At 39.0% G+C, this 25,289-nt stretch overlaps 1 protein-coding gene across 1 annotated transcript in view; it reads right to left on the bottom strand.

The window, feature by feature from the left end:
• Positions 1 to 4,840: 4,840 nt before the first annotated feature.
• ipmkb (inositol polyphosphate multikinase b) overlaps positions 4,841 to 25,289 on the bottom strand; it is a 39,297-nt gene continuing 18,848 nt past the window's right edge. Inside the window, exons 3-6 of the mRNA XM_049563895.1 lie at positions 24,180 to 24,276; positions 22,176 to 22,348; positions 10,122 to 10,203; positions 4,841 to 8,803 (exon numbers count right to left, since the gene is read on the bottom strand). Of these exons, the coding sequence (XP_049419852.1) occupies positions 7,974 to 8,803; positions 10,122 to 10,203; positions 22,176 to 22,348; positions 24,180 to 24,276 (1,182 nt within the window). The 3' untranslated portion in view covers positions 4,841 to 7,973. The remainder of the gene's footprint in view (positions 8,804 to 10,121; positions 10,204 to 22,175; positions 22,349 to 24,179; positions 24,277 to 25,289) is intronic.

Here is a 25,289-nt window from a genome sequence, read left to right as displayed (position 1 = left end):
TCGTCTGTCACATTTAGCCTGGACTGTGCCACTGAAATAATAATAGACCTTCACAGTGTTTCAATTATAATCAATTAATTTAGAAGTTAGAATAAATTAATTTAAGTGATGTATTATAAAACATTTTTTGAAAAATCATCAATTTTTAATTTGTTTTCCTGTCTTTAAATAATGAATGGAATAAAATGGAATTTTAAAATAAATCTGAAAAGCTCTTTAAATTTATTTTTTTTCTTCTGCTTACCAGATTCCACAGTACAACTTTAATGCTGTAATATTTACAGTTATCATTTCATCACAGTGTCTTATATTGTTTATGTATGAGCAGTGTGCTGCAAAAACATAAAATGAACCACTGAGCAGGAGCTCTGATTGGTCAGATTTCTAAAATCCAACTATTATTACATTTAAAGGCAAATTAAGGTAACAAAATTAACTTGCAAATTTAATGAGCTTTTATTTATTTATTTATTTTTTTTACTTTTACATTGGATCATTTAAATGCAAATGTAACCAATCTTTTTATAATAGTGGTGATACATTGATCTGCATTAATGTTTTGACTTAGTGATCAATGATCCCTTATTATTGATACAAAGTGTAAAAAACAATTCATATTGTCATCTTTAAGATACACCTTTATCTGTGTCACCATTTCTGTTGAGGCACACCTCCTTCATAAACATTCTAACAGTGCTAGCGGCCTAGCATCAGGCAGACAATTGAATTACTGTAAATCAAATTGAAATTGTGTTGTGGCAGACTTAAAATCGTATTGTTGTCTAAAGAATCAATATAATACCTTATTGTGATAACACCTGCAGTGCTGGGGAGTAACTAGTTACAAGAAACAGAGTTAAATAATTAAATTACAAAATAAATGTAACTGTAATCTGTTATAGTTACTAAGAAAAATATGTAATTAATGGTCCCATATTGTAAAAAGTCAGATTTCCATGTCTCTTTTATTATAAAGCAGGTATAGGTGCTGTGTAAGTTATCTGAAAGTATCAAAACACTCAATCCACACAAAAATGCACACAGTCTGTCCACTTGGTAGGAATTTACTTCTAATCACGGCTTTACATTGACTTTAAATGTAATTCATTTGCGCTAATTCTTTTATTTGCACCTGGTGTGAACACAACATAAGGGATTACATTCCAATATAATCGTTTTGGTAAAAACCTTTCATGTACAATAGAACATTCATTCTGTTGCTTTGAATCTTTTCATTGTGCAGGAATGTCTACTTTTGGCACATTTTGGACAACGTGGATAAGCAGAGGCGTTGAAACAAATTTGAGTACAATACTCATGAGCTTATGTTTCAGAACTTTTATTTACCCGTTTAAAACATTTGTTAGAAAAGTACTCAAAAAGTAATCAAATGTAATAAGTGACATTACTTTGATGAAGTTATTAAAATAGTTACCTAACTTATTTTTAACAGGGTGACTTGTAATCTGTAACTTATTACATTTCAACAGTAACCTTCCCAACAGTTGTCAACTGTGATTGTGTTCCCTAGTTTGTAATTTCTTTTTTGAATTGATCACTTTACCAATTGCATACACTGTAAAAGCCTTTAATTATACCAATGGCACACTCCACCCTCATACTGAACATCTTGTCTGCCTCTACTTTGGTTATGTTGTGTGGTAATTCACTGACTCAGACTTTATTTTAAAATCAGCCTGCATGTTAAAATAACTGTAAAACATTAAAAGGTATAATATAAAAATATAATGTGAACTGGAAACCACTGGCTGCTTGATAGGCAGCTGCAAAACCATATTCAGCAATACAACACCATGTTGTGTTTCAGCTGTAATGTAAAGAAGGAATGATATGTAATAAAACACTTGTGTCATCCTTTAAAAGGACTAAAGGAACAGAGCAGATGTGCTGTTGGTGATTCTGCGCACCTCCACTGACAGAGAAGGTCTCAGTAACATGAGCTGCTCTTCTGATTTTTACACTGATGGAAGGGAGTTTAAGTCAAAGGTTGCATCACTATTAAATCAATGCCGTTAACAATGCCCTGTATATAAATGCATGATATGGTGTTTGTTGGTTAGCCATGACACAGCAGGCTAGAAACAAAGAGGAGATTCACAAAGCTGCCGGAATGATTAATAATCAATATTCAAACCACAGAGGCGACATGGAGACATTAACAGAAAATAAGGCAGTGAAAAAAAAACCTCTAAGTCCTGTAAACATTCTTTAAAAGACTCCTTAACTTTTTACGCTGATTAACAAAAAAATCAATCTTATGAAAAAGAAACAACGTTAGAGAAAATATTATTTTCTAATAGTTCGCAATCTCTTTTGGTTCAGATTAAAATCATAATAGCATTTAATTGAGTTATTTTACAAAAGATCAGGATTCTCATACTGTTGATTATATTCATATATTACAAGCTACATAAACTGAAGAGAGTTGTGCATATTATTGGCTTATATCAAAGTTTGGGGTTGTGTACTGGAGCCTGATGTTTTAAAGCAGCTCCAGAGTTAATTAGGAGAGCAGACGCTGGAGTCAGTAAACCTTTACAGAAACCATAACACCAGACAGTGAGACAAAACAACTGCTCAGCCTGTAGGATGACAAAGTCAAAACAATGTACAGCAAATGATCTTAAAAAGCTTAGAGCTTAAAAATAAGCGACTGACTTTCTGAAAGTGAGCAATTAAATCGTGAAAAATGATTTGCCCAGTGTGTGAAGACAGAATATTTCATTTGCTGTCACCACACTGGAGAGTAGGACTGACTAATACAGGACTGAGTGCAGATCAGACTGAGGTGAGGAGAGCTGCTGTGAAAGCTGCAGTCTGACTTTCAATATATTACCAAACATATTTGGACTCTTCAAATTCTGCCTGGAATGAATAAGTTGGTTAACTGACTTGAAATGAATCTAATAACTACAAACCAGACTGAACTGCATTGTTCCTCCTGCTCAATCAGGTGTGTTTCTCCATGAAAAGTTATTTTTGGCTGTGACCACTACATGTCACTCTCAGGATAAAGATGTTAATAAATGTTTGACAGAGTAAACAGAGTTTGAGCTTGAAGGTTCATTCTAGAGCAGAGGTTCCCAACTGCTGGGTCACGGTCCAAAAGTGGCTTTCAGTTCACTTTGAATGGACCATAAGTGACTCGCAAACTGAATTTCCGGCACAGAGCTTTTATTGTGTGTTTAAGTGTGGTTTCCTGCTGTAGAGTGAGTGACTAATGGACAGCTACTTGAGAGAGTCAGTGAACTAGCTTGACGACAGGCCAAATGCAAGTATGACGCTGAATTGTGTGACCTCGAACTAATGACTAGGGTGAAATCTGGACCGCGTGCCTGGACCAGTTGGGAACCACTGTTCTAAAAGATGTAAATAGCAGTTTAAAAAAAAAAAAAAAAAAAAAAAAAAAAGGTATCACAAGGTCCACTTACAGGGTTCTCTCACATTTTTACCAATGACTTTTTTCATAACATTGTTTCCCCATAATTTGTCCATATTTGACCCCATTTTCATGACTTTATTTAAGTAGATTAAAATGTGTAGGTCTACGGAATGATACAGCCATACTCTCAGGCTTTTGCAGATAAGCAAACTGCAACCACCTGCTAACTTTTCACTCATTAAACATTCCTGCTTCAATCTAGCTGCATAGTTATGCCCATTGTTAATAAACCAGACTAGCACATATGGGCACTGTGCAACTGCCAAGGCTACGCTGATTTTGGGGGATAGAAAACCAAAGATCCTGTAGATACCACTGCAGTTTGATCTGTTCAGATCAAGTTGACAAGTTTCTATGCATTTATTTCTTGTTAAAAAAAACTTTTGTTTTAATGCTAACTCGCCTGAGCCTGAGTGTACACGATAGCTTAAGTTACTTATGGTTGTTTGCTATCATGTCTCGTCACTCTTTGTCTTGTCATGACCCAACACAGTGGGTGGATATTGATTATCTGGACATCTATTTATGTATAGATGTTGGGATCACAATATCTATTGGGTATCATAAGGCTAAGTGATGTCTGTAAATAACTAAACTCTTAACAGCTGACTGTTTGATCTACAGGCTGAGATTTAGATGGTGACGGTAGTCTGATGCTGTATGACTGTAACATATCTGCAGCAGCCTCCACTCAAGCTAACATTAGCTCTCCATCAGTAGTCGCTGTCACCAACATCATTTAGCTGTTTACCAAATTAACAGTGAATACTGGCGTATCTTATATGCCTCAGATCTCAGTCTGAGAGCCTTGGTTAACCCACTACACAACAGCTTTTCAGCATTTTCCTGTTTCTCTGATGTGACTGTGCATTTTTTTCCCCCAAAAGGGGACGTGGCCTTGGCAATAACGCAAGCCAGTCTGGTCTATGTGTATCACAAGATACTAGTGACATTTCCGCAATCAGGCAGCGCAGCACTAGATTTTAAATTACTAATACAAGGAACAGATTTCATGTAACATTAGACATGTTCTGGGATATTATGAAAATATTTTACATATTAGCCAAAACAATGTATATTCCACATATTTTCCCCAAAAAACATTCTGTTAATTACAAACCATTTCCAGGCCTGGAAAACTGTTTATCTAATCTCATAACTTCTCCAAGATTTTCATGACCGTGTGGACCCTGCACATACTAATTTTTTTTCCCAGATCTGTATCTTGTGGTCCTCAACTGTGGATTAAACACAATCTACTGATGAAGGTCCTGAGATGAGGCTGAAAGCTCCAGAGGTGTGGACCTTGTTATAAATTATTTTTCTTAAATGAAGTTTAATTTGGAGAGAATAATAAGAAAGTAATAACTGCAGGAAAACACTTAATTCAGTTTCACTTAACTTTGACATCGTACATAAACATGTTAGAATTGTAAAATGTATACAGAATATCTCCAGCATCAGTCTGTGTACCAGCCTGAAAACCTGTATTAGTCAACCCTACCAAATATGACTTTAACAAAAACAAAAAAACGTAACTGACTTAAACTTGTTTCTCAAGCTGAGATTAGTGTAAAAAGGTGCTGACTTCTGTTTACTGGCAGCCAGTATTCTGACACTCCTGTCCATCTGCTCCAATCCTAAATAAACCAAACAATACAATAAAACATGACATGAAACCATTCAGTTGCTGTCTTTCTTCTCTTTCGCATTCTGTCACTCTGCGGTGAGTCTGTCAGTCAACTCGCATTAAAGCAGCATGTTTCAAATATCTTTTTACTACAATCTTAAAATCCTTGGAGAAGTCCTATGATGAGAACCATTCACAGCACATCATGTGTCATACAGTATAACATGTTGCTTCTGTCAAACCCCCAAAACACTTTCAATCATCTTTCCACAGTTTTGAGAGGGAACTGCTTGAGTTTCCTATTGTTAAAATCAAACTACATTAACTCATGGTTAATGCTAGAACAATGGCACTGAACCCATGAGCAATGTTACCTTATAATGTAAGTGTGAAAAAAACAAAAAAAAAAACAAATCTGGAGTACAAGGTATGACATCAGCAATTTAGTGCCGTTCCTAAAACTGGGGCGCACCATATCACTGGATTAAACACAGCAAAGAGCACAGGCTCCTGGGGAGAAGGTGGAGGGGGAGGAGTTGATTTGGCAGCTGAACATGTACAACAATTAAAACAGCAATGGTAAAAGATAATACCACATGGAAGGTCATTGTAAAGTTAGGCAAGTCAAAAACACGACCCCAAGGTCAACATGGATGAGATAAGGACAATCATGAGATAAAATCAACATAGAGTAAGACGATATAAAACAATCGTTTAGAACCGAACAACCAGACAGCATGAGGATCATCTTGCTGAGAAGATAATAGTAGTAATATTAAGCATTTCTTCTTACAGTAAATTTACCTGAGTTAGATACCTGTAGACAGTGGTTAAAACAAAAACACAAAAAGGACAACTGGACTTGAACCTCAACAGTCTCCAGACTTCTTGTTTTACCCGATGCTCACAGATTTCAAGCCAATCTAAATGATCCAAATCCAGTACATCACTGTGGATGCCCAGGATGCCGATAAAAGAAAAAGGTTTCAATTTTGGGTGTAGGTAGTTTTCCATTGGGACTGCATAATCCAAAGTACACCTTGCCTTAACCAAAACACACACAAAACTCTTTTTGCTAATTCTCTTTTCAGACTATATCTTTTAAAACTAGTGGATCCGCCCACACCCTGATCACAAAATTCAAGGATGGACCAGCCATTACAAAAATTACTGTAGAATCCTGAGGACCCAATTTCCCATCCTTATGCCTGATTCACACTACACAACATTTCTGTCTGTTCTGACAGTCGCTATGTTAGATTACACGTTTGTGGGGTCATAAAATCGTGCCATGACTTGGCCGACAGACATGGCAGACTACATGATGGTCCACACCAATCATTCCATGTCATCTTTCACAACATGTGTGATGTCATCGGGCTATTGTTGTTCTATTTTTTATTAGTTATACTATTATTTCAGTCACTGTGTATGTTCATGTGCCAGCCAAAATGTTGTTGTAGTAACGTAAAAAGCTACATTTTAAGTACCACATTAAAAACTGTGCGAGTCACTGAATCCTCCACAACAAATTCCTACAAATGTTTCACAATAAAAGCCCGGACACTATTTTTTAATTCTGTCCCTTTATATACTCCATCATGAAGAAATTAAATTCTTTGCTAGCTTGATGCTAATGGCAGTACTCAACGGGTTGCTGAAGTGCCATCATTTTTCCCCTTTTTACTCTGTGTGGTAACATCCCTAGAGGAAATATCTAAAAGGGTGGGGTGCTGTTGACATACTTTTGTCTATGACAGCAGATCGCTCTGTGTTTCTATTGATCAAAGTGACGGCTGTGATGGAAGAGGTCGTCAACAGCAAAAGAGAATCAAACATGCTAGACTTTCTGTTGGAACGTTGTGAAGCATCCTAGACGTGGCATTGGTTGTCATCTACTATGACACACTACACAAGATGAAACGATGGATTATCGCATATGACACTCCTTGCCGTTCACTATCCGAGCTGACAATGTACGACGCTGCATCGGGGTATAATTGGGCTGATATCGTGTACTGTGAACCCGGCATTAGCTTGCGTTTAACACATCAGTTGTCAAAAATTTTATGGTTTTAGTTTAGCTACTACGCTTGCATGTTGACAGGTTAATCACAGTGACAACTGAGCAAACTCCTATAGCTGATGTTAAATGTATCACCTGTTTATACCTGGTATTAACATGTGTCCGGGGTGAATCGATTGCAAGTAGACAGCGCTAAATGTAAGTGTAATGACAACCAAGACACATTGTGATCTGATCACTCAAACCATTGGCCGAGGTGGTCTGGGACACATTTGACTACGTATCTTTTGTAGTGTAAACACTAATGCATCCTAAAGTATCCCCAACAAGGACTACATATTGCCCAGCAAATACCTAATTTGAGGTGTACTGATATGCAGCTTTAACAGAAACCTAGCAGCTATTTTCATTGGCTATGGTATGAAAATGTTTGTCGAACCCTATTTTCTATGAATACATTTCAATTGGACTTAAGGTAAAGTGACAAATTGTGTGAGCATCGGTAACTCCTGCAGCTGAAGGTGTTGTGATTAAGTACAGGGTCGCAATGCCTTCATGGATTGATTAGTGCATGTAGTGCTGCTGATCACAGGAAAACACAACTGTAAGCCTCTACTATCTCCACCTCGCTCACAGACAGACACACACAAACACAGACACACACATGACTGGCGGACCATCACAAACAGGTGAGATGATGATGATGGTTCTGTTTTAATATTCACTTCTTTGATTTTTCCCTCTCTCCTTTGAAGGCTTTAGTCTTTTGAGAAGAAAGGAAGGCCGACAGGAGGGACACAGTGGTTCACTGAGCAGGTGAGGAGGTAAAGAGGAGGTCTAGAGGAGTGAGAGCTCTAGGCGGCGTCACACAGGATCTGCTCCAGCACTGTCAGCAGGTGTTTGAGGCCGTAGATGTAGCCATGATCGGGGCTTTCGCTCTGGAAAACGTGGGCAAAGTCAATCATCCTGACCTCCACCTCCGTGTCTCCTCCATTCCCCTCTGTTGCATCGCCTCCTTGTCTTTTCGCTTCCACATCCTCATTGTCCTCCTCCCTCCTCCTCCTGCCTCTGTCCTCCCTCTCTCCATCCTCATCCTCCTGTTCCAGTTGTGATTTGTTTCCGTTTCCGTTTGGTGGTTGTTGCGACTCACCTGTTCTTTTCCACGCGGAGTTGTCTTCTTTACACAGTGCTGAGATGCTGCCTCCAGAAACTGAGCTGGCTGTTGTCTCCACAACGTCGCTGTCTCCACTGTTGCCATGGAGAAGACCCTTGGTGCAGTGGTGACGGCCACCTTTCCTGTGGTTGGTGTAAATGGTGCTCAGACTGTAGTCCCAGGGTACTGGCACCTGAATGTTGTTGTTGTTGTACTCAGCCACTTCCTCTTCCTGCCCCGCCCCTTCCTGTCTTACTTTCCCCTCCCCGCCTCGACTGCTGTCGCCCGCCAATGGCAGCATTGCGGTTTTCCCCGCAGTCGGGCTGATTGATGGGGTGCTTAGAAGTGAAGAAAGAGAGGATGAGGAGGAAGAGGAGGGAAGGCCCTCGTAGACGAAGAGGAGGGAGCTGGCGTAAAAGGTCAGCTGGTGCTGCGACTCAAACCAGCGGAGGATACACTGCACTCTGCGGATGCTGGCTGACACTGCATCCTTCCTCAGACTAACACCGTTATGGAAGAATTTAGCCAGGCCTGAAGGAGAGGAGAGAGTTTTACACACTTGTGTCTGGTTGGCTGTTTTTCTCTTAGCACAGAGACAAGTACGATTACCTGAGTTTGTAAGCTAGCATGCTTTTCTGGCTATTCAGACCCACAATCCACTATGCAGCAATACACCACATTGACTGAGCCCCAAACAGCTTGACAGCCTACTGACAGCTCTCACAAGCAGCAATGATGGATGACAGCGAATTCAAGTGACCCATGACCAGTCAAATAGTAATAATAGGAATAGTGACTGTTTAAGTGAACAAAATAATCATAAATATTACAAACAACAATAGGAGATAACTATTAAAATAACAATGACGGAGAACTGCAGATGTAATTTCACTGTCACAAATATCACGTTATAATCTATAATCTATGCAGTTATAACTTAAAGTTACAATACATACACTGAAAAGTAACAACAGCAGAGGTCTCAGTAAGTGGCATATGTTTTGTCTCCAAGGTAATGGAAATAAAAGTAACAGGGTCAAAGTTCAGGGTATAATGTTATTTGACAGTAGCAAGTCTCGATTGTGTGCATACTGCATGCAACAGTAGCAGCTGCAGCTGCAGTACCTACTAAAAGTAAAAAGAAAAAGCTGATTCAGAACGCACCACATGTGTTGGGTTAGAATGAGAGGATTTCCTTCAGAAAGGACTCTCTGACAGAAAGCCCAGAAGTTTAACTTATCCCATGTGCTGTTTTATGTGTGTTAGTGGAGTCACTTTAAAGTAAACTTTACTGCACTTACTGATAACTGGTAACAATTATTAACATTATTTTTGTGTTGTTTTAATCTTTTATGGCCAATGTAAAAAAAAAAAAAAAAAAAAAAAGCGAGGGGCGGCAGCTTCTTCTGTAACAAATTGTGTTGAATGGGAATATAATATCATCTCATATCGATCACAGGCCCCTGAATTAAATCGAAATTGTATCGTGGCAGACTTTGTGAAATTGGTAAATGTCATATCATTGGTAGACACTGGGCGCTAAAATGATCCTTCAACTTCTAAATGAAAATCTAATGTTTTAGTGAGCTACAGCATTTCTGCCCTTGGTTACATATTGTGGCATCAACTGTTTTCCCCTCTGGTGGGCGTGGTTCTCAGAGTATGACACCCTGCGCTCTGTCTCTATACATGTGATTAAACATGTGATCACTTGAGGGTTATTCTAGAAGGTTACATTTCACATTTCACTGTCAGTGGTAGTGAGTCACTTTTTAAATGTGTTAGTGAAAACCTCAGAATTCATGCACACACACACACACACACAAATGCATAACAGACACACATATACCATCTTTTATGGTGTCCTTCACCAATCCCCTCCCGTAGTGCTGGTCGTATGAGTCAAATGTGTCACTGCACATCTTATACACCTGAAATAGAAAATAGAGAATAGATAAAGATAAAGAATAGACACATTATATTAAGAGTGAGCTGTGTTTGTGTTGCTCCTTGTCCCTAAAACACATTATATGCTATGCTCAGATATGTTAGACTTACATAGAACTGACACAAATAATCCAGCTCCTATTGCTCAGATCATCCCTCCCTGTTAAGGTTTCTTAACAATAAAATCAGTTGCACAAAACACCCTAAGGCTTCTCCTTGAGATTTCTTTAAAATGTTTAGAAGTGTTTATGGTTTTCTCCTTGTCTTGGTCTTATACGTAAGGAATCCCTTGACTGGTTCTGTTATCAAATTTACTTTGTAGTTTTTTGCTTTCTGTGATTGTATTTCTCCAGAAGTATATCTTTTCCACCTCTGACCAATATGGGTTTTCTTGTCTTCTTTTCTTCTGCCATTTTTCACTATGTAACTAACAGATAACTTTGTGAGACGGAAACAGGCATCACAAGTCTTGTCTCTCTGTCTCTGTTTCACTTTCCGTCTCATTGTGTCATACGGATTACTGTTAATTTATTATGCTGATCTATTCTGTACGACATCTATTGCACGTCTGTCCGTCCTGGAAGAGGGATCCCTCCTCAGTTGCTCTTCCTGAGGTTTCTACCGTTTTTTTCCCCGTTAAAGGTTTTTTTTGGGGAGTTTTTCCTTATCCGCTGTGAGGGCCCTAAGGACAGAGGGATGTCGTATGCTGTAAAGCCCTGTGAGGCAAATTGTGATTTGTGATATTGGGCTTTATAAATAAAATTGATTGATTGATTGATTGATTGATTGATTGATTGCTCCATTGTTGCCTTCTCTATCCTCTCTTTCTAACCTGTAAAATATCATATGCCCACTGATGTTATCATGATTTACACTTCAGGTCACTAAAAACTTGCTATGTTTTGATCCAGATGAGAACCAACTTTTCAAGTTCAGAAACAGTTTTTTAGTTGAAATGCTCTGAGTGGTTAAAAATTATGTGAGGGAACTGGGGTCCTTACAGGACCTGAGTAAATGTGTTTAGTTACATCCCACCACTGGGTGCAGCTTATGTCATATTATCTTTGTGAGTTTGTGAGCATGACTTGACTTGCTCGACTTTCACCACAGTGACTTGGGGCTTGCTTAAGACTTGAAGGTTATGACTTGAGACTTGCTTATGACTTGCACATGTGTGACTTACTCCCACCTTTGTGATTGATCAAACTAAAAGAAGAGTTGTTCCTACTGAAAACAAGCTGACTGCTGTGCACAGTCTGCTTCTCTCTGTTATTGTGTTCATCTCTCAAAAGTCAGAGCTCACGGCTTAATGGCAACAGATGCATCAGGATGCATGCTGAGCAAAAAGGACCACAGCTCAAGTGCTGATTCTCTCTAAAGGTCCATTGCCTCCACCTAGTGGTTCACAGCTGCACTTACACCTGCCTCCATCACATCAAACTGATCAGCAATGACTGCAGAGCAGACCATAACAGCTATTGTAAGCCTGCTGCATGATGAGCCATATCATGATCAGGATTGGAAATTAAATTTTTTGATTCTAAAATCTACCACCTGTACAACAGATGACTATTGTGTTTTTGGCTGGTGAGTAAAGCAAATCTATCAGCCACTTGCATATTTTACCAGCATTTGGCTGGTGCTAATTTCCAACCCTGATGATTGAAGCTCAGTGCAAAACAGATAACCAAGAGGCAGACAGAGCAGTGTGGTGTGGCGTCACATGACAGCAAATTTTAAAGCATGTTTACACATGCTGCTATACATGCTGCCCCAGGCACTTCAGTTATCCAGGTTAGAGTTTCACACCAGTCTGGGTGTTTTGGTTCATTGAAGCTTTAACAGAGAAAAATGTCCTTAGGCACAAACCTGCAAAAGTGCAGCTTATTAACAGTTAGCCTGATTATGACCAAGACATTGAAGGCTGGCCACAGACATGAACTAATGTCTCATTTTCTTAGATTTAAAATGAAAGAATAATGAGACAATTAGGATTTTCGATGAGAACATACAGATCATGAGGAATTATCTGCTGGTGTAATCATAATTTAGTTTGTATAATGGAGAGTCTCTTACAGGACTGCCCCTTGAAAATCAGAGATTTGAATCATCAGTCGGAGACCCCTCAGTTGACTGAGGTTGCTTCAAGTCAAGCAGTCCTTTTTTTTTTGCCAGTCAGTGTGCTGGTCCCCAGATATTGCTGCAGAGTGAGTGCTCTTGACTTTCATGCTACTCTTCAGTACAGACGTGATGCAGTGGCATAGAGGAAGAGAGACTCTGCACCGTAAGGCTCCGGGATAAGATTATATTCTCTCTTCTGCCGGGAAGTGGTGAATATACAGCTCACAGATACTTAATACGACACAGTCTCTGGCTTTTGTTTGATATATAGTGTCGAAAAAAATGTTGTTACACATTTCTGATCCCTCATTTAGCTTTTTACTGTATTACATGAATACTGCTGTCACAATGAACGTCCCGCTGAACCTGTTCAAACTGTAAACTTTACATGAAAAAAAACAAACTGAATTTTTGAATATTTGTGTTGAACATCATTCCATTTTTTTATTAACAGTTTTATTGTTGTTGTTTTTTAGATTCAACACTAATTCAACAAAGGATAAGCAGACAAGAATGATGCCACATAAAATAAGAACAGAAAAAAAAAATCTTCATAATCACATAATTCTATCATATCTAATCAATTTTCATTATAATATAGAAAAAAGGGTTACTAAAGGTACCAGACACTTCAATGTACTGCTAATTTTTAACCAACTTTAAAACAGATTCTGGGACGAATCATCTGTTATTCAAGCACGTGGCTCTATGCAGAGGCAGGTTTTAAGCATGGTTGCAAGATTGAGTTAGGTTAATCTATACTTTGCCAATAGGTAAATCCAAATATAAAGAAAAAAGACAGCATTAGGTTGAGTGGTAAGTTTAAAGATTTGTTACATGAACAATGTGGACTTTGATGCAGGAGACCTCTGCTCATTCTGACAAAAAAAAAAATTAAAAGATGAGTAAATGAAATTAGATTTAATGTTAGTGGCAATTAAGACCTCACAAAATCAAATTTTAAACTATTTAATGACTTTTAAAGATCCAGTGTAAAAGATTTAGTGGCATCCAGTGGTGAGGTTGAAACACTGAAACTTCTCCTGTGTGCCAAGCGTGTAGGAGAACTTCAGCAGCTGAAACAAAAATGCTAATGTACTCATCTAGAGCCAGTGTTTGGTTCGTCTGTTCTGGGCTACTGTAGAAAGTTGGCAGTGAAATGTTACAGCCTCCGTGGACGAGGACCTGCTCCCTATGTAGATATAAACAGCTCATTCTAAGATAACGACTCGTATGACTCGTTTTCAAGTGATTATTAGTTAAAGTAAACATAGTTATTACAATTAAATTCAATTCTGCTGATATATCCCTGTAAATCCTACACACTGAACCTTTAAGGCCTAATATTTATAAAAATTAAATCTGGACACCCTGCAGACACACTGATATCAAATTTAAGTGTGCACACTGGGAGGCCGTTTACACATTGCCGGCTATTTTCATAAACGGACACTTCACCGTCTCCGTTATCAAAAAGATCTTCGTTTACACTTACCTGTGTATATATACACAAGAGCACGCCAAACCTGTAGGTGGCAGTGTAACGAGAAGCTCAAGCCTTCCATGTATCCATTGTCACCATAGCAACATAGGTTGCACTTTTGACACAGGCGCAAGTTACGGCGCATACTGTGACGTCGGCTGCCTATAACTCTGTTTATCTCCGTTTATCTCAGCTTACATGCAAACGCGCAACCAGAGTTTTCCAAAATCTCCACTCTGGCCGGAGTTTTTAGAAAGACTCGTTTTCAGAGGAGAAATCTCCGTTTGTGTGTAAACGAAGGGCACAAACGAAGGAAGATGTCTCCGTTTATCAAAATCACTGTGTACGTGTAAACGGCCTCTAACAGAACCAATCCAAATATAACTGAGGGAGAACTTGACCAATCACAGCTTACATCCATGACTCTCTTGCCCCAGTGCATGCTGGGAGGGTTTCTCAGCACACCTACCTCATGTAACTGCAATCACATGATCATCATGACTCAGCCAGTCACATAAGTGCCGATCATGGTTTCAACTCTCATTTGACTCATTTAGTCTTTATTTCAAAATAAGAGGGCACTATTATTCAATATAACTTCATTCAGGATTAACGACTCAATCCTCAAACTGGGTTTAAAGTACCAGGTTTGCTGAGTGAAAATGTGCAAGGTCTATTTAGTCTGCTAACAGCATGTTCGGTTATATGAAAGCCACACTTCAAGAACAGGGTCCAGGTCTAGGCTGTGTGCTTGACTCTGCAGGAAGACGAGCTTCACAGTTTTATTGTTAGATCAGGAAAGTTATCTCCTCAGACGACACTTAATCACCTCTTTTTATCTTTTCCTTTCAATCTGTCTCGAGCTCTCTCCTCCCACACTATCATACCTCCATCAGGAAGATCTTTACCACTAATTAGTCTGCTCTCTATCTAAACAAACACATAGCAGAGTTTAGTATAGGAATTTTCCCAGCTCAGTGTCTAGCACACAGTGTTCCGAACTTCCTGTTCTAGGGTACAACACAGTCTAATTTCAGTGATGTCAACCACCTGATTGAATTACAGCTTGGGCAATTGATCTTTATTTCCATTTAACCCACCTCTGGACTCATTTTTCACAAACTCCTGCTGTACTGGCAACAGAATTCACACCCACCATCTATTAAAATCAATAACATCTACCAGAGAGGCCAAACTTTGTTAAGACACCTAATAATGTTTATTAGGATGAATGTACCTGTATACAGGTACAAGTATTATACAGCTCAAGTACTGTTCTTAAGTACAATTTTGAGATACTTGTACCGAACTGGAGCATCCATTTTAAATACTTTATAGTGCATCGGAACATCAGGTTTGTAAGAGGAAATAGGGGCACTGCTTGACTTTGACGGATAAAAAGTAAATATATAAACACACAGAGGGATTAATAAATAACAGACCGTCTATAATGTAGTTTGTTTCAAATGAAGCTGGGAGCCTCTGCAGTTGTAGTGAGTAAAAGCCCCGCCGCTGTTTGTTAATGTTATTACTTTATATGGGCGGCACGGTGGTGTGGTGGTTAGCACTGTCGCCTCACAGCAAGAGGGTTGCCGGTTCGATCCCGGGTGAGGGAGCCCTTCTGTGCGGAGTTTGCATGTTCTCCCCCTGTCAGCGTGGGTTCTCTCCGGGCACTCCGGCTTCCTCCCACAGTCCAAAGACATGCAGATTGGGGACTAGGTTAATTGGAGACTCTAAATTGTCCGTAGGTGTGAATGTGAGCGTGAATGGTTGTTTGTCTCTATGTGTCAGCCCTGTGATAGTCTGGCGACCTGTCCAGGGTGTACCCTGCCTCTCGCCCGATGTCAGCTGGGATAGGCTCCAGCCCCCCCGCGACCCTCAAGAGGATGAAGCGGTTAGAAGATGAATGAATGAATGAATGAATGAATGAATTACTTTATGTCCGACCGTGAGGATGTACCATTGTTTGCTAGCTTGATGCTAATGACAGTGGGTTGACAAAGTGCCTCTGCTGTTTCACGCCATCATTTCCCCCTTTTACTCTGTGTGGTAACATCCATAGAGGAAATATTAATTTGACATTTGTCATGAGATGCCATGTGGCTCAAAAATGTTGTCCCATCGAATTATGTGGCAAAAGAGATGTCTGTACATTAGTGGATACACAAACCCATGAAACCACTTGATTCACTTTCAGAATTTTATTCATTCGGTCTGATAACATTTGGAAAGTCTAAAAGAGCTGCATGATTGAATAATTTTATCCCCATTCACATTACTTAAGCGCTAAGCTGGAAGTACCCAGCTTGGCTGTATGAGGTCTCTAGTTCACTTGCTCTACGAGCCACACAGTGTAGAAGCAGTGTTGATCATCCAGGTAATTTTAAACGAGGCAGTTGAACTTCATGCGCCACTGAACAACTGTCATAGGAATGAGCGAGGCCCTGCCTCCAACGCTGTAGCAGTCCTCTTTTTACTACCGTGGTAAATACTGTAAAACATTGACATATTATCATGATGATGATATGTCTTTCACCTGTCCGTCTACTATGTGGTGCTGAGCAGGAAGTGTACAGTGGGTTTATCAGAGCTTTTTTTTTTTTTTTCAACTGAAAACAGCTGCCTGCTGCTGGAAATAAGGTTGATTAGAGAGCAGGGAATCAGACAGTTAAGTTTAGGGCAATAAATCCAACACATTGGGCTGAAAGAGACTACAACACTCTGTGAAGCTGAGAGGAACTGTATAGTTGGTAAGGATTCTCGTCATTACGAGCAACGTCTGTCACATTACAAAAAATCATTTGACCCGCCAATCATATACAAATATGGACTGGCGCAGCTTTTAGTTAAGTAGATTTTTCCTCTAAAACACAATAGAGGATACAGGTAAAGATGTACATGTTTTATTGTGATATGCATTGTCACTTGTCAGCCTATTGTGCTGTAACACAGATCAAACATTCACCTTCTGTACATTTATCTCCAGCAATCTCATCAAAGGAGCAAAAGTCAGAGCATGAGGTGGACAGTATATTTATGACCAGTTTACAAAGGGTGGGGACGTGCAGCCATAAAGCTGATATCCCATCAGCGACTTTACACTGAGGATCAGGTTAGACAAACACTGCCAGGCCTTTCAGGACAAAACATCAATCAGTGGGCTGTTTTCTTCAGGTACACAAAGACCAGCAGTTACAAATATATTACTTATTTCCTTGAAACACAGTTCATGACCTCCTCAGCAACCACCCCAACCCATTTCTTCATCCACAACTCACACTGACTCAGACTGTCCGTTTTAACACTTTTTTAACGGTTGCATGGAGGCATGAACAGTTGCCTCTGCGAAGGCTGTTAAAAGCGAAGGGTATTATCCCACTTATACTATGGTCACTTACTGAATAAAAAATAAAATTGTAAATAAAAAGTAAGAATATTCATTCATATTTTTAGGCTTTTTGCAATCAAAATCTCCATAACTCAAGTTTCAAAGCTAACACTTGAGGGTCTACCTTTTACCTTGAACAATCATTGCCACCCCGTAAGGTTCTAATGCAATGGAAACTTTATTCACTACTCGAACTACTACTACTAGGACGAACCCTAGATATGACTCATCAATGGGAGATACTCTAGTCTGCCCAGCTCATGGAACCCTTTGGCTTTGCTATTGGGCAGAAAGCTGGAGTTATGCTAGCAAAATTCAAAGTCAATAACAATAACAATAACATTTATTTTGTTTTATTTTAATTCCGTTTTTGCGAGCCGAACCAGTTAAAATATCTACAGTGCCCTCCAAAAGTATTGGAACAGTGAGGCCAATTCCTTTATTTTTGTTGTAGACTGAAAATATTTGGGTTTGACATCAAAAGATGAATATGGGACAAGAGATCAACATTTCAGCTTTTATTTCCAGGTATTTACATCTGGATCTGATACACAACTTAGAAGATAGCACCTTTTGTTTGAACCCACCCATTTTTCATGAGAGCAAAAGTATTGGAACATGTCACTGACTGGTGTGTTTTGTTGCCCAGGTGTCTCCCAATTACATTGATTATTCAAACAATAAATAGCACTGAATGTCTGAGCTCAGTTTCAGATTGGTTACGATAGATTTTGCCTGTGCAGACTGCATTTAGAGGTGGAACCAACATGAAAACCAGAGAGCTGTCTATGGGTGAAAATGAAGCAATTGTGAATCTGAGAGAAGATGGACAATCAATCAGAGCCATTGCACAAACATTGGCCATAGCCAGTACAACCATTTGGAATGTCCTGAAGAAGAAAGAAACCACTGGTGTACTAAGCAACAGACGTCGAACAGGTAGACCAAGGAAAACATCAGCAGTTGATGACAGAAACATTGTGAGAGCTGTAAAGAAAGACCCTAAAACAACTGTTAGTGACATCAGCAACAACCTCCAGAGGGCAGGAGTGAAGGTATCACAATCTACTGTTAGAAGACTTCATGAACAAAAGTACAGAGGCTACACCAGAAGATGCAAACCACTCATTCGCAAGAAGAATAAGAAGGCCAGGCTGGAATTTGCCAAAAGGTACAGAGATGAGCCTCAAAAATTCTGGGAAAAAGTTTTATGGACTGATGAGACAAAGATTAACTTTTTCCAAAGTGACGGAAAGGCGAAAGTTTGGAGAAAGAAAGGATCTGCTCATGATCCCAAACATACAAGCTCATCTGTGAAACACAGTGGAGGTAATGTCATGGCTTGGGCTTGCATGGCTTCTTCTGGGATGGGCTCTTTCATCTTCATTGATGATGTAACACATGATGGCAGCAGCAAAATGAACTCAGAAGTCTACAGAAACATTTTGTCTGCTAATTTAAAGAAAGATGCAACCAAACTGATTGGGAGATCCTTCATCATGCAGCAAGATAACGACCCAAAACACACTGCCAAAACAACAAAGGAGTTCATCAGGGGCAAGAAGTGGAAGGTTTTAGACTGGCCAAGTCAGTCTCAGACTTAAACCCAATAGAGCTTGCATTTTACCTGCTGAAGAGGAGACTGAAGGGAGTAACCCCCCAAAACAAACAACAACTGAAAGAGGCTGCGGTGAAAGCCTGGAAAAGCATCACAAAAGAAGAATGCAAAAGTTTGGTGATGTCAATGGGTCACAGGCTTGATGCAGTTATTGAAAGCAAAGGATTTGCAACTAAATATTAAATCTCATTCACTTTAATCTATTTTAAGTTTATATGTTCCAATACTTTTGCTCACCTAAAAATTTTGTGTTCCATTACAAATAATGCTATCTTCTAAGTTGTGTATCAGATCCAGATGTAAATACCTGGAAATAAAAGCTGAAATGTTGATCTCTTGTCTCATATTCATCTTCTGATGTCAAACCCAAATGTTTTCAGTCTACAACAAAAGTAAACGAATTGGACTCACTGTTCCAATACTTTTGGAGGGCACTGTAGTTCCCCGGTGGACATAATTGAGTGACGGACCAAGTCCCGTAAATCTCCGCTTTCACTTTGTGCAGTGCATTCTCGCATTTTGACAACATGGCAAGTGAGCCTGACGAACCTGAAGACCCACCTGCAAACCTGAAGTCCTCCGTTTGGGAACACTTTGGTTTCAGGGTAAAATACGAAGATATCGTCGTCGTTTAAAAAGAAAGAGCGTTTCCGTGACCATCGCGCTAAAGAAATAATCAACGCCATTGGAGTTGAGTAAAATTGTTCAAGCTGCACTTTAGATATAAGCATGTTTTGTTTACTGCACTTTAACAAAGTGGGAAAGCTAAGTAAGTTCCTAGTAAAACTGAATCTGAGCAGACTTTAAAGCTGACCAGCTGCACTATACTTTTTATTTTAATTGAGTAAAACTGTTAAAGCAGAAATGTATATTTATATTTTTCATTAAAAAAATGTGTTAAAAAACAGCAGGATTTTATTTTTTACTTTCATATTTCTATTTTCATTCAAACAATGTGAAAAAGCAGGATTTTATATATATTTGTTTCATTCAAAAATTGTGCTGTGGTGGTATGTTTTAACAAGGTTACCAATAAGTAAAAGATATTTAATAGTTGTCTATTTTTTTCATTACTGTACCAAAAAAAAAAAAAAAAACACGAACCGTGACTTGTGTACCGAGGTACATACCGAACCGAGATTTTTGTGTACTGTTACACCCCTAGCGTGGAGGCATAAAAAAGAAAAAACATTCATGCTGATGATGATGATGAGAACTGTGACTCGATAAATCTTATTACATGAAAGACTGAGTTTTTGAATAATGTGTTTATACTCAGCAAAGTTAGACATTAATAATATCATTCTGGTGTCAGTATTGAACCATGGTATACTATTGGCATCTGTCTCATTTCAAACCCATGAGTTCCAAATCACTATTAACATACTAATAACTGGACAGAAATCTCAAATACAGACAGAAAGAGTTAATGTAGTTCATTGGGTGTTTTTTGTTTGTCTCTTGCTGCAGGAAGGAAAACTCAAACCAGGACACTCACTGATGATAATGATACTGACTGCAGACTGCCATGGAAACTGATCAGAGTGATAAAGGTTTCGCTATTTGACTCTCTTCCTTTCCATCGGATAAGAAGTTCTCTATTCCTTTCCTGACATTTATCTGTTTTACCCATGTGGACTAAATAATGAGACACTGACATGATGCGTGTTTCCTGCTCACAGCCTGAGGTCAGGGTTAGGATTATACAGAGATCCAACAAACAGCTGCAGATAAACAAACACTATTTACACCAGACCTGGGCATTTTACGGTCCCCAGGCCACATCCGGCCTTTTGGCAGTCCGTGTCCGGCCCGCAGGAGGTCTATCAGAAATTTGAAATCAAAGGCTAAACAAGTGCATGGCATGCACGCAATTCAACTGCATTGCTTTTATTTTGAAGGTGATTTCCTGATGTGCATGCATGCGTGTGTGCTTACGCACGTTCATGTGTTCGACAAGAGACGCTGAGTTAGCTGTTAGCCCTCGAAAATGTCAGCTTACAGTAAAAAAAGACAGGTTGATACAGAATGTAGAGTTTTTACCAAGACATGGACATCTAAGTATTTGCTTTCTGAAGTCAAAGGTAACGCTGTGTGCTTAGTTTGTGGAGTACAGGTCGCTGTGTTGAATCACTGCTACGTGACTCAACGCGGAGAAATACAAGAACTTCACTGTTGAGGAGCCTCCCTGGCTTTGGATGAGAGCTGCGATGTCCACGACACAGCCCAGTTACTCCTCTTTGTACGTGGGATAATGAAGGACTTTGAGGTAGTGGAGGAGCTGGCAGCAATGCAGTCAATAAAGGGACAACAATCATCGACACGATGTTAGGAGCACTGCATTGCTTTTTATAAAGCGATACAATTAATATTGAGCAGAATTAAGTTCAGCCTATTGGTTCGGTCCTCCACAATAGTCACAGTTTCTCATGTGGCCCCTTGGGAAAATTAATTGCCCACCTGATTTACATGGATGTCAACGTCTGTCTGTCTGCCTGTGTATTTACTCAAACACATGAAAGGGTGAATTATTTGCTGTTCAGCTCAGTCGACAACATAAACATATTTCACATTTCACACGAGTTAAACATTGACCCATTTCAGGATGTTCAACCGGTTACTTCTGTTCTCATGGTACGCCAGGTAAAGTACTAGAGCTAAAGTTGTATTTTCATTCATAAAAGGTTTCTGAAAATATTATGGCTATAAATATGCTTTTATTTAAAACCTTTCTTGAAGATTCATGTTAGTTTACAAAGATCTATGTTGCTTGTTTTGTTAGTTAACTAATAAAGTTTGGTAAAACAAACATCTGTGCAACAAATGTTGACATTTACTAAGGTAGCTTTGGCTATTTTAATCAAAATAGGCAAAGCAAAAACAACTAAAAGTATTTGACCTCAAGGAAATTTGGAATTTCTGACTAATAAGGGATGCACCGCTTTATCGGCTGAACATCGGTATCGGCAGATATTCACCTTATTGACTGCCATCAGCCTGTTGGCAAATAATATGACATTAACCATTGGCAGTGGCCAATGTTTTTCTTTGTGTCACATCAAGCAGGGGTCAAGACTAATAGCCACAGACTTAAATTAATGAGCAGGTACAAGAGGAGTGGAATGACTGTTTGACATTAATGAAACTTCAATCACATTGAACAGTTTGTTTATATGTACATTTCCTAGTCATTGTTCTGATCAGGTCTAGAGGTTGTTTCTCAGATTAAAGTACACCAGTTTCACACTAAAATAAAAGATTATTACATTAACACCTCTCAGAGTTTTTAAATCATTACACTGACAGAGAAAAGATCCTCCTCACCAGCACAACAGGTCAAACTCACCCTCATGCCAAGGACCAGGAAGCCTATCTCCTCCATCAGTGGGTATTTTCTGATCTGCTGTTCCCGTTTCTCCTGTGAGGCGAATGGATCGTAGCTCCGCTGGCCCAGCTTCACATCCATGATGCATGGCTTGACAAAGCGTCGAGTCACATCCTCCAGCTTCAGGTACAGGTCTGAGGCAGCGGCACGGACACAACAGTGTTGAGGTGTGGTATACAGTTGTTATTGGCTTGTTTATATGAAACTAATATAGGCTTTTTTATTAAAAAAATCATACTGAACAATCAATATTGCTGATAACATGTTTCTCATATGACCTTGTTTTTTTACACCACACATCTGAGAGAAATGTTTACAGAGTGATGAGGGAGGACTTTACCCAACAGTTTAACTTGCAGTAAAATCCTTTCTCAATCACAGGAGCATCACATACTCTTTAGACGAATAAGAAGAATTTAGGTTGTAGAAGAAATAACAATAGCTTATGATAATTTGGATTTTATGGCTGAAATTACACCGATACCTTCTTTCCATAAGAGAATACTTCACCAACAAAATGACCATTTGTATATCAATACTTGCCCTGTGTTACCTTGAATTCGGTAAACTGAGAATCCCAAAATCTTCATGAAATGAAGTTGCAGGGGTTCACATTTTGCAACAGCAAAACTATATCTAAACATCTAGTTGCAAACTCTCATACAACAAAGACATATTGCCCAGCCCTAAACAAAACTATATCAAAACATCTGTTTTCAAACTCTGACAAAACTTGTGTAGTATAATCCCAGTCTCATTGATCCAGTCGGATGCTCAGTACTTCCCAAACACATGCATATTTACTAACAACACGAGACTCCATGAGACTATTTATACTGATGTGTTTTAAATCATAATGTTTTAGCAAAATTGTACGTTGCCACAGTAATATAGTAACATACTCAAAGTTTTCACCAATCCCGCTTTCTGAAATAGGGCCCTGGACAACGGTCAGATGTTAGGAGTTAGCAGAAAATTAAACTGTTGCCACTGCTCCTTTAAACATGAGGATTTATTCACAGCGAGCTGTGGAAACAAACTCTTCTGTTTAACTTTATCTTCTCAGTGTTCGCAATGTTCATACAGCTCACAACAAACAAGCCATAACACATTCAGTATATTCGATATTCGATATTCACCCACACCTAGTTTTGCTGTTGTTAAATGCGGTCCCTGTTTACTTCAATTTCGCCTTTTTTGGATTCTCAGTTAAACGTGGCAACATGCAAGAAAAACAAAGTTCTTCACAAATTCAAGGGGACAAGCAATTATTAATTGATATACAAATAGTCATTTTCAGATCCCTTGAAAATGAAACCAATCGGGGTTTGACCCACTTGTCACATTGAGTGCTACAGGGCCTGTACCTAACCCAACATACACAGGGTCAGAGAAATGAGCACCAGAGCTACACCAATATATTAGTTTCCCACTTTCTGCCAAAAAATGTCTATGTAACAACAAATTGCAGGACAGAAAAGCCAAACTGAGGTAAAGGTCATTTTAGTATTTCCACTGAATTTGGTGGCACAGTCATCAAGGTAGCGAGTAACGAGTTTAGTTTTCAGCTGGAAAATGTCCTGCTCAGTAAGTCTCTTGATCATTATTCAAAAATAAAGATTGTTTGTTTGTGTTGTGCCAAATAATGTTGGCCAAAATTAGGATTTTGTTAAACTCAAAAATAACTCAAAAAACACTGCACAGGACACTGACTTGAGAAAAAAAAAAAAAAAGAAAGAAAGAAAGAAAAAGAAAAAAACATTGAAACAACCTCGGTTGACCTAGGAGTCTCCAACTGATGATTTGAATTTCCAACTTTCACTATCAGTATTGGATTCAGAAACCCAGCATCAGTTGGGCTATATTTACCAGTATATCATAGGAAGGGCCAACTCACCTAACCTGCATGTATTTTGGACATAAGTAAGAGAGGGATGGATATACACACAGAGTTCAGTCTCTCACCATTGGGGCTGTCAGGAGAGGACCAGGTACCGTAGTACTTGGGCAGATGGTTCTGGAGCTCTAGAAGGCATGGATCACAGCAGTCCTCTGCATACACCTATCACACACACACACACACACACACACACACTTAACTTCATCATACTACAGCACATATAGGCAGACACTGTAAATTTAGTGTAGGGCTTTAATCTGTTTGTTGCTTTTTGGATTATTCTATTAATTGGTTAATCAATCAAATATCAGAAGATACTGAAATATCCATCACATGTTCCCAGAGTCCAAGGTGACAAAGTCCAAAGTGCTTATTTTGTCTGAACCAAACTTCAAAAGATGTATTTCTGAGGCTTTTCTGCCTGGATACTAAAAAAAATACTGATGGAAAGTGAAAAAACTGAATTCATTATCATGAAAATGGCAACAGTTCAGCACAATAAACAGTATTACAGCAGCCCCGTGATGTTAAATATGTCCTGTTTAGTTACAAGACATCCAGCTGTGTGCAGGATGTGGGGTTAGGTGTGACTGGTTTGGTCAAGAGGCGGGCGGACATGACACTATGACTCACTGCTGTTTTTATGAGAGTTGCTGAGACTGACAGTGCTGCTAAGCTCTAAAGCAAACACTGAAGCTGTGAAGCAGCACACACACATGTGCCACTGTGCGATGACATCCACCCATATGGAATGTCATTACTGATTATTAAGAATGTACATGATTAGTTAGTTGAAAAAAAAACTAGTCTCAGATATAAAGAAGTTCTCTGTTTTACATCTGTAATTTTTTTTGGAACAAAATAAAACATCTGAAGATGCCACTCTTCACTATACTTGACCTTTTACAGGAAAAAAAAAATCTGTGGATTGATGATTACTGCAACAACTGACACCTTAATATTAAATGTAAAAAATGTTAACTAAATCAATTGGTTATGTAATCAATACAGTGGTGGCAAATGAAAAGTAAATTATTAGACTACATTTGAAAAGCTTTATTTTTCACACTATACTTAGGCCACTCCCACACTCATATACATTTTCATTTAAAGGCCCAAACACACTACACTGACATTAGAGAACTAGCGGTGACGAAAGCCAACTGTTGCATTGC

This window comes from Epinephelus fuscoguttatus, linkage group LG20, assembly GCF_011397635.1.
Source record: "Epinephelus fuscoguttatus linkage group LG20, E.fuscoguttatus.final_Chr_v1".
Classification (NCBI taxonomy): Eukaryota; Metazoa; Chordata; class Actinopteri; order Perciformes; family Serranidae; genus Epinephelus; species Epinephelus fuscoguttatus.
Note: the sequence above shows the minus strand (reverse complement) of the source record. Positions and strands in the feature narration are given on the sequence as shown.